Source organism: Lygodium microphyllum, chromosome 12 (genome assembly GCF_053477565.2).
Source record: "Lygodium microphyllum isolate KBCC chromosome 12, Lygodium_microphyllum_v1.1.10, whole genome shotgun sequence".
Classification (NCBI taxonomy): domain Eukaryota; kingdom Viridiplantae; phylum Streptophyta; class Polypodiopsida; order Schizaeales; family Lygodiaceae; genus Lygodium; species Lygodium microphyllum.
The window spans coordinates 37,618,252-37,628,891 of NC_141146.1; the positions used below are offsets into that span (position 1 = coordinate 37,618,252).

The window sequence follows — 10,640 nt, forward strand, 5'->3', positions numbered from 1 at the left end:
CAGTATCATAGGATTTTGATAAAGTAATATCTTGATATGATTGCATCTATTCGTTGTACTTGAGGCATGCGACTTGCATATACTCTCATGAAGTGACAAGTGGATGCAGGATGACACAGGTCTTCGTGCGAATGTATTCAATAACCAAGTCACAGCAAAACCACCAACCTCACAAAGAGCCGCAACAAAGCCATGCTGCCGAAAGCGAAAATCACCCTTGCGAGTGCCCACGTCGCATGGCCCAAAGCATGATCTTAACCACTTCCTCTTTCTAGGTTACACTCTATGCCGGACACTCACAGCAGCTGTTACCCCAGTTGTACCAATATCTCACATTCCAAAGAGGGTTGCAATATCTCAAGTGTATCTCCCTATTTCAACAACTGCTACTCTAACAACGAGGCTAGGACACAATCATCACTGTAATATCCATTTCTTGAGCCTTCGAAGCTTGACATTTCCCAACCCATTGAAAGGCTGATAGCCTCAACATATTGCAACGGTTGTACTCAGGCAAGTCCAAAAAAAAAAAAAACACTCACAAGAAAAATAAACGAAAAAGAAAACAAAAAAGGAAAGAATGAAAAGATACGAATCACAGCACAGCACCTAAGGGTCCTCAAATTAGGTACGTCCAGTAACCTTGGTCGGTTGGCTCCGGCCCTAGTCCCCTAGCCCTTTAGCATTATCCACAATTGTTCAGGGCACATCAAGGGCAGGACATACCTAGGGAGCTTGTCTCGCCTATGGTTAGACCTGTCACCCTGACCCATTCACACGATTCCCTCTGGCACTCTACCTTAATACCATTGCAATCAATTATGATAAGCACCGCACAAATGGCCATGAAAAGTACACCGTCCTCATCAAGCAAGTCCAATAGTTCCCAGCTACCGAAAGTGCGGTGTCCCTGTGTTCAATTATGCTACATTGTGCAGTCATAACGCAAAGGATGTCTCATATACCTTCACATGTACTTCTCAACATGAACAACTTTGCTTCATCCACACATTGTTACGAGAAACCAGCCCGCGGTCTTCTAACTACGTAATATCTAAGTGTGCACGAGCACTCATATAATATCTGCACCGAAATATATACACAGTTTGGGTCCTCAAGTGCAGGACAATACTTCAGCTTGCTTAGAGTTTGACCTGTCTCTCAAACTATGTCTTGTGCACGATAGAGAAGACTAGCCCTACCCCTAGGGAGAGACCACCTATGAGAGATTTTCAATTGCAGATATTGAAGACTCCAACAAAAGTGTCGTTTGCTCTTCATCGACACCCAACTCTGAATTCTTATCATTTATCATCCTGCAAGCCCGCCAAGAATCGTCATGTGCAGAATCCCCAAAACAAACCAACACTTGTGCTTACATCAATGCAATCCCCAACAAAGAACAACCCTACCACCAACTCCAACAACCCTATCAGCAACCACCTAGGCCACCAACGTGCCCCCAACGACCTTCCTCCACACCACCACCAACACTTCACGGCAACCACCGATGTCTCTTTCACCCACGTCTTTAGTGCAGGCCAAAGCCTGCTACCTACGACAGTGAGTGTCATGGAACTAGCACTCGTCTAGAAGGGGGATAATATTAACCGTCAGACGAACAAGGTGGAAAATCTGGAAAAGCTAAAGCAGAAGACAAAGGCCAAGGCAAAGTGAAACGAAAGACAAAGGCACGCCAAGAAAAATCTAGAAACACAAGAAGCACAAGAAAGTCCTAAATAAGGAAAAAATGTGCACAAGGAAAAGCGCAAGTCAATACTTTTGTAAAAGAGCGCAAGCGCATCATGATTAAATTTAAGGAGCGCTGGGCTCTCACCTGTGCAATTTGTAAATATAGACGGGCGGTGAAAAGGAAGCTAGGAAGATAGAAGGACAATGGGAAAAATGGCCTAGGCCACGGCCAGCCATGTAAAAAAGAGGATAAGGAGATGACTACCCAAAAGGGATTTAGGGTTTTGTATATAAAGTTGAAAAGTGAATGAGAAGCTCATTCTTGTATGTGGCTAAAAGTGGCTCTCCTCTTCTTCTTCTTCTTCCTCTTCTTCTTGCTTGCTTGAGCTTGTACTTAAGAGAGGGAGTGTAAGAGTGTGAGGGAGTGAGTGTGTGAGGGTGAGGAACCGGGGAGGAGAAACTCTCAATCTTCTTCTCTTCTCTTCTCTTGCTCGCGGCGATGGAGCTTGGAGCATGGAGCTTGAGAATGAAGCTTGCACTTGGATCGTGGAGCTACGGGAGTGCGCGGGAAAGGAGGTAACTCGATCGGCATGGAGGTAAGCTTACTACACTCGTAGATATGGATGGCGCGTCGGTTATAGAAACAGGGAACGCCCTTTCCGGGCCTTAGGAACGGATTAACGCGTTCCGGCATGTGTCTACCAGCGAAACGCCCATGGAACGTTCCTGCCCGTTCCCAGCCCCGTTCCTGCCCGTTCCGCACCGTTCCGGGCCGTTCCAGCAGCCGTTCCCTGTTTGGAACGGCCGTTCCCTGGAACTGCAGCAAGTGTGGATAGACGACTGGAGGCAACTGCTCTTCCACCATGCAACACCATGTTTGGAACTGCACCAAGCGTGGACAGATGACCGGAGGCGACTGCTGTGCGATACGTAACAGGCAACAGCTGCACGCGACGGGGCGACTGCACGGCGGGCACGCGACGGGGCGACTGTACGGCGGGCACGGCGACCAGCGCGTAACAGAGAAAGGCGGGCTTCACAGCGCATGATTGACGGGTCCGTTGACCCACAGATTTTTTCAAAATTTCAATCTTTTTTTTTTAATCTCCACCCATTGACGGGGTTTCGCACACGTGAGCACAAGATCTCTTATCTGTTCAAAATCGGCTCAGAAATTTGGGGCTTTTCTCGAATCTGGGGATCTCAACACAGAATTGGACAATTTGACTCAGAAATTGCAAAGAGGTAGAGTGCTTGAGAGGAGGAGACAATCGTGCAGAAGACAAAGATGAAACTGAGAAAAATGATGCATTTTTTCTTTGGATCACCAGTCTGTCTGTCCGCCTACAAGGTACCAAAATAGCATTTTCCCGTCCCCATTTTAGTCCAAAATAGCCGTTCCATTTCGGGGCTGCCGAAACACTGCTTCACAATACTATGGCGCATTACCCATGCATTGGCACTATGTTATTGTGAAACAAGGCCCTTAGAAGGATAAACAGCAATGAGAGTAGGCTCCTAAAAAGGTGAAGCAAGGCCCTTAGAAGGACAAACAGCTATGAGGTAGAGTGCTTGAGAGGAGGAGACAATCGTGCAGAAGACAAAGGTGAAACTGAGAAAAATGATGCATTTTTTCTTTGGATCACCAGTCTGTCCGTCCACCTACAAGGTACCAAAATAGCATTTTCCCGTCCCCATTTTAGTCCAAAATAACCGTTCCATTTCGGGGCTTCCGAAACACTGTTTCACAATACTATGGCACATTACCCATGCACTACCCATGCATTGGCACTATGTTATTGTGAAACAAGGCCCTTAGAAGGATAAACAACTATGAGAGTAGGCTCCTAACAAAGGTAAAAACCATTGCATAATGTTATCTCGTCAAAGAGTGGTCAAATTGGATTCCCATGCATGACAATTACCATTGAGCAATCACACTTGTGCAATTCCATAGCAGTACCATCATTGTGCAATTCCATAGCAGTTAAGTTTAAAAAAATTAGGTCACATTAACCATCAATTATCAGCTAGAAGATGACATGGCAGTCAAATGACATGCCATGTGGCAGGTTGGCAGGCTAGTATGTCAATGGGCCGCTGGAGTAAACAATAAACAGAACCCATTGAAGGGGTACCCTATTTCTTTTCACCATCAGTGGATCTAGATCAGCACAGCAACAATGCCCTTGTATTGTAAGCAGGTGTTCACACATGCTGGACAGTGCAAGTTCATGGATCAAGGTTTCACAGACAGAATGGTCAACATCATGGCAAGTTCTATCCAGGGCTGAACAGCAGACATAGTACAATGGATTCAGAGTGGGAGAGTTTGCAAGTTTTCAATGGGCTGTAGTGGAGAGGGTATTTGCTGAGAGAGAGAGAGAGAGAGAGAGAGAGAGGAAGGATAAAAGCACAGAAAGTTAAGCTGTCTACATGCCCAAACTTATATATAAGTATGTTCAAATGTGTGCAAAGTGGATATATGTGGAAGGAAGAAAACAATGATATCTAACAATTCTGAAGGAATGCCAAGAGAGCTAATTTGTATTACAACACAAACGTAAAACTAGTGATAAAAGTGTCACGCACTTGTGCTAAAAGGTTATGGTGTGGATCATGATGGACAGGCGTAACAGTTCCAACTGGACCAATCCATGCATTTATTGATTGAATCTCACCACCAGTAGCTGCACAATAGTCTGGAATCAAAATGTCTTCTTGAAGTTCTGGAATCTGTCAACTTTAGTCGACAAGTGAGCCCTTCAGATTTTCTTAATATGGACAAAATAGAAAGGTTAGAAAAACCAAATCTAACAGTTCAGTTAAAGTCTCCTTTTTTAACCTTGTAACATTACCTGCTCAAAAAGTGGATGTTGTGCAAGATATGCACGTTCAATAGGATGGCACTCAGGATTTTGGAGCCTTTTAAGAAAATCACACACTGTCATCAACTCCTGTTTCCATCCTGTCGCCAAGTAGTGCTCACCAACCTGCCATAGTTCAAAAAACCACGTCAACTAAAATGCCAAGAAAAGAAAGCCTGTCAGATATGTGCACAGACATGGTTGTAAAAACAGCAGGTAACACCCATACATGAATCTATCAAAGCATTTGGTTTTGAACTTCAAACAATCATTCATAAAATTTCATTCTGCTTGGTCAACTTCTCAAACTGTAGAAAAAGCACTATTTGTGAAGGGAGGGGAGCAAAATTATGATCTACAAGGCACAATAACCAAAAACAGGAAGAGGTCACCCGCTCACAATTGGAGCTAGTATATAGTTCATTGTCATGGCTCACGATGCATGTTGCATGCACTATAGAGTGCTTTGCTAGGGTAGAGCAAGAATAAGTTCCAGTCCCATTAAAATTTTAAAAATTGAGCAATCTGTGCAACAAAACAGACTGACCTATATTTGTAGAGAAACGTGACAACAGCAAGTGCACAGTGCCATGAGCACTATGAAGCCAATTGGAAATGTGTTACCTCGACAGGAACTGTGCGATTCCCAAAAACTTGATTAAGGTAATCTAGGTTTTTCCACTTTTGCATTGCTGGCCAGTCAACCATCACATCTGTAATCACAACCGGCATCCCTCGCAGGAAGAATTCACATAAAAACTCCTCTACTGACAGCAAAAATCTCTTGCAAACTCTTGAAGACCCAAAAGATCCAGGAGGCAATTTGGTAATCACCTGCAAGAAGAAAACACGCTAAAGACCACCTCTTTGACAGATTTTTATTGGATGGTGTTGCATGCCTTAATGACTGACTCATTCACCCGGCTATCTTTCCAAAACTGATGGATTGACAAAGTTACCCACTACTAAAAAGCCTCTTCTTTGCCCTGTTTGCATAACTGGGTATCAACAGTGCATTGTCATTAACTTGTAGAGACCAAAGGTAGCATGCAAAGACACTTACACAAGTCTGTTGTGATAAGTGTGGATTACATTGTGAAAAAGTCCGAGTGCTTCCAAAGGGCCAAACCTGAGAAGGATGGGTGTTGGAAAGGCTGTCCGCTTTAGCACAGCTGCTCAAATCGGGTGCAGTCGATGATTTGGAGCGTTCTTGGGGGCTGAGTTGTTCTTCTTTTCTTGACCCCTGATGCTGATGTTGCTGTAATGAGAATGATAATGATGCAGTAGCTATGGCAGAGTTGAGATCAGGCCTGAGAAGGAGGCCACCGAGGAGAAGGCCCATGTCGAGGACACGGAGGGCATCCTGCAGGCGGCCCGAGCGCTGGAAGGAGGCAGCCAGCAGAAGGCAGGACAAGGAGTAGGCGTCACGCCACGCCGGGTGGATGGAGTGCCAGGGGGCGGAGTGGAGCTGCTCCCAGGCCATTTCGTGCGCAGTCTCGGCCGCATAGCAGTCGCCGCGAGTGCAGGCAGCAGCCACCTGCGCGGCGTAGGCGAAGCCTCCCTGCTCACAGACGCGCTGCAGAACCTGCTCCCTCTTCCCCTCGTCCCCCACCAGCGTCCAGTTGGCCACCTTGGCAGCGCCATCACCAGCCTCCATCCCCTCTCTCTCTCTCACTCTCTCTCTCTCTCTCTATACGTGTTCTATGATGTATCTTTCTGCGCCCGTCTCTCACTCTCTCTCTCTCTCTCTATACGTGTTCTATGATGTATCTTTCTGCGCCCGTCTCTCACAAAATCGCTCTTCCTCTTCTTTTCTCTCCCCCCCTCGCTTTCTTTTTGCACTTTTGCACTTTTACAACACAAAATATCCCAGAATGAAGAAAAGGAAAACCAGCCACCGTCACACACCACATGACGTTCTTTCTTATATATCTTTCACTGCCTGACAACCTGCCCTTGAGCTTTAGATCTGGGTCGTACCAGCTCCAACGGTACACAGACAATTGTATCAGGACGCTCCAATTGACCTTTAATGAGTTCACCCTGCTGTCTTCATCGGTCATCAACAAGAGCAAAACTGAGTTTCTTCCTCTCAGTCTGGAAGGACCTCAAGGGTGGATGCTAGACTATGGTTTCAAAGCAATAAGGCCTAGAGAACTAATTAGGTACTTAGGTGCTCCAATCAAAATAGGCATAAAAATAAGACAAAGGTTTGGCTGGTATTGGACAAGGATCAAGGAGAAGATCACCAAATGGTTTAGTGCTCCACTTACCTTTGCTGGAAAACTCACGATACTCAAGAATGTTCTGTCATCTTTGATAGTATACATGGCCTCTCTGTTCTCCTTTAATAAGGCTTCATGGGCCTTGGTTGAGAAGCTATTCAGATAGTTTCTTTGGAAAAGAGCCGATGGCAATGGCATGGTGCAAGTTAGTTGGGATTGCATCACAGTAAGGAAAGATGAGGGAGGTGCATGAATTGATCCGCTGGCAGACAAAGTCAACTAACTTGTCTTTAAGTTTATGCTTAGAATGCACAAGGGACGACCTTGGTCCATTATCCTTACTGAATGGTTAACTAAATCCAAAGTTCGCGGTCAAAATTGGTCTAGATTGTCATGGTAGGACATAAATTGCTACTTTCAAGACTCGATTAAGATCCCCCAATCCCCAACAACTGACGGGCTAGCCAGGAGCTAGCAATGCATCATTCCTCAAGCTTCATGGTCTGTGGAGTTCAGTAGGATGGGTGATGCATCGTTGGCATCGTCCTTTTGGTACAACCCTTTTGCCTTTGATCCTCATCCTGCCCCTGTTCTGGTCAATCATTTGCTGGCTAAGTCAATGGCCCTAAAAGGCTTAAAATATTGGTCCCAACTCTGGCTACCTGAATAGAAATGTTGGCGCCCATCTGAGTCTATCAAGGCTCACTTTGGGTTCATTGACAAGGAGTATCTTTTTTTTTCTCAGGTTGATGCATTACATGAGGTAGGATTGGCCCACTTCCCTTATCACCCGCACTAATCCTCCCTTGCTGGCACTGGTAAGCCCTGCTTGTAGGCAAGCAACTCTTGCGATGCCAAGATAGGAAATATCATACGCCCTCCTCCCTGGCAATTCCCCTCACATTGAAAGATAAATGGAAGAAGTGTAGTCTGCATGCCTCCCTACTCACCTAGCAGCGAAGGGTTGAGAGAGTATGGAAAATTACCCCTTCCTACCACCTAAACTACTATAGATGGAGGTTGCTACTTAGAAAGCTACCACTCACGTCACGACTAGCCAAAAGGTTTATGATATCCTCCCTTTGCCCTCTTTGCAAGAGACATGAAGAGGATGAGAAACATTTGTTTTGGGACTTCCCTGTAATCCAACCTCTATGGTTCAGGATGAGAAAATGGCTAAAGGGGTCCAATCTCAAAGTTGATTTTGGGATTGCAACTGTTTTTTTTGGGGACCGAGGATCTCTTGACGATGCTACTTGGAGACTTGTTACCTTGATCTCATCCATCATCTTGAAGTTCATCTGGCAAAGGAGGAACAACATTCTGTTCAAGAGCCATCACCAATTAATGGCTACTGACTATGTAGGTCAACTGAAGGAAGAGGTTATTATGGTCCTTAAGTTTGTTGAGTCCACCCACTAGGTCTTTAAGCTTTGTTGTAAAAATATAGGAAATATGCCTTGAGCTATTTTGTGTGTTGGCCTGTGGCCAGCTGCACCTATCATACTTGGTGTTGTTAAATCTTTTACTCCAATGAAATGAAGAGAGTGCATTATTTATATAAAAAAATAATGTGCTATTATATGATACAGTTGTTGGAAGTGACATGCAAATTGCTTTTTAGAATGGATATACCTTTACTCTTCAAAATGTATAAATTAAAGTAGGCCCTATGGGAATGGTATAGTGAGTTTGATATCTTTATGCAATCTCATGGTTAGAAGAGGAGTGAGATAGATCATTGCTTATACACTAGAAACCATGTGAGATACTCTTGAGGATAGTTGTAACTACATTGACCTTTTTATACTAAGAGCTGGGTTGCATCTATCATTGATTTGGGGGGGGGGGGGGGGGGGGGGGGGGAGTGAGACCCCACTTTCCACTAATGCCATGTCACTTATAGAAACCCCAGCCTCACCCTACTAAACCCAACAAATTGTGTAGTTTTAACCTAGGGTTAGTAGTATTACTCAATAGAAAATGGCTATTTTCTTTGACGTCTTTGTCCAATTGTTTGCCTCTATCGGGTATTAACGAGCACAAACCAAATTTGAAGGCTTCAAGAACCCTTTTGATAAAGAACCAATTGATTCTATCATAGGCTTTGTCTAGGTCAATGTTGACTAAGAAAGTCCAAGTTGTGTGCCGCTGGGGCCATGTCAATTGAGAGCAAGAGGTTCAGAATTGTGTCTTGTATTCTTCTACCATTGATAAATCCATATTCCCTTGTGTGGACAATTTTATCCAGCAAATTCATGATCTTGAGTGCAAGTGTTTTGGACAACACTTTGTAGGTGAATTTCAACATTGACAATGGGCACCAAATTGTCAGTTTTTGTTCGTGATGACGAGGACTTAGGAATTGGCTTGATGAGGCCTTGATTGCCCTCCCTAAGTATGCAGCTAGATCTTCTAATAGAGTTCAACATGTCCACCATGTCTTTCCCATAGTAGTCCTAGACTTTTTGAAAGAGTTCAGTTGGCAAACCATCAAGGCCAAACGCCTTTCCTGGCTTCATGCAGGACACTGCATAATGAACTTCCTCCAATGTGAATGGCTTCTCTAGTGGCAAGGCATTAGCAATAGAGATGGGGTGGACAGTCTCCTCCAAGAAGTTGCTTAGCCTATTATCATAATCATAGGGTAGATTCGACTCAAATCCCACAACAAAGGACATGTGTCTTTGGAATATAACCACTATGGTGTGCTCATCTATATGCAGGTTCCCCCTCTTATCCTCGATAGCAGTAATCGTTTCCTTTGCATGCTTAAACCTGAGAGAGTTGAAGAAAAATGAGTTGGGGGCATCTCGAACCGCTCCCATCGTCCCTCCAGGAGCACCTTAGCTGTTTGGACTGCATATTGTTCTTGAAACTTCATGAACTACTCTATCTCCTTCAACAATGTTTAAGCAATGTGGTCTTGGGGAGAGTTCACGATGATAGAGAGTGGCTGCTATTGGATCCTTGCAGCAGCTTCCCCTTCCTTTCTCCTCTTGGCTGCCATTCTCCTCCCATGTTGTTTAGCCACCCTAGTGACAACAGCTAAGCATTTTTGCCATCTAAACTTTGGCATAAGGGCAGGGTCGCTTGCTCGGGTCCATGCATGTTCCACCTCCTCCAGAAATGGCTTGCTCTTCAAAAATGAAGTGTTGAGAATAAATGGAGGTGGGCCTCCTTGTGTCCTTCCTCTAACAACAACACGACATGCAGTTAGGATAGGCAAGTGATCCGAAGAAGAAATTTTTGTAAGTGTGCAGTAGGTTATATTCCCACACATCTACCAAGCTCCATGGGAGCATAGAATTAGTCAAGCTGACTTGTTCGCCAAGTGCCACCCACATGTCGATTATGCCATGTATACGGTATGGTAGTTGTACCCAGTGCTAAGATAGCAACATCCCTCTGTTTGCAACCAAGTTCCAACATCTCCCATGCCTCAAATTCTTCCTGGAGCATGCATCTCGACCCATGCAAGTGGTTTGAAGGGAGGCAAGTCATATTCCAATCTCTAGCAATTAGGGCAGGGTTTGTTTGCAAGTGATCCTTGAGAAGGAGCCATTGTTTGGCTCGCTAGGCTGAAGCATTGGCCGCGTACACAGAGACTATCTGGAGCCTTTCACCCCAACAATCAACATGGGCTGCAAGCCATCCCCCATTTTCCATGCTAAGTAGGGCTTAAGTGTGTTGTGGACGAGAAGAACAATGCCTCCTTTACCCCTTCCCCTAAGATCGTGAAATGTTGAGAAGCCTTCAACTACTAGCGCAGCAATAGCTTCCTCATCTAATTTAACCTCTTGCAGGGCTACTGCATGAGGTTTGTACTTTCTAATGACATCATAACAAACTTTTT

At 44.8% G+C, this 10,640-nt stretch overlaps 1 protein-coding gene across 2 annotated transcripts in view; it reads right to left on the bottom strand.

Annotated features, from left to right (window-relative positions):
• The window catches only part of JMJD5 (2-oxoglutarate (2OG) and Fe(II)-dependent oxygenase superfamily protein), a 58,437-nt gene extending 52,075 nt beyond the window's left edge, over positions 1-6,362 (bottom strand). The window contains exons 1-4 of one of the 2 annotated variants that reach the window (XM_087689353.1): positions 5,689-6,353; positions 5,184-5,393; positions 4,551-4,685; positions 4,285-4,428 (exon numbers count right to left, since the gene is read on the bottom strand). In XM_087689353.1, coding sequence (XP_087545479.1) covers positions 4,285-4,428; positions 4,551-4,685; positions 5,184-5,393; positions 5,689-6,216 — 1,017 coding nt within the window. In that variant the 5' untranslated portion in view covers positions 6,217-6,353. Of the gene's footprint in view, positions 1-4,284; positions 4,429-4,550; positions 4,686-5,183; positions 5,394-5,688 lie in introns of both variants that reach the window. The other variant, XM_087689354.1, reaches the window with a different exon arrangement.
• Between the last annotated feature and the right edge of the window lie 4,278 nt (positions 6,363-10,640).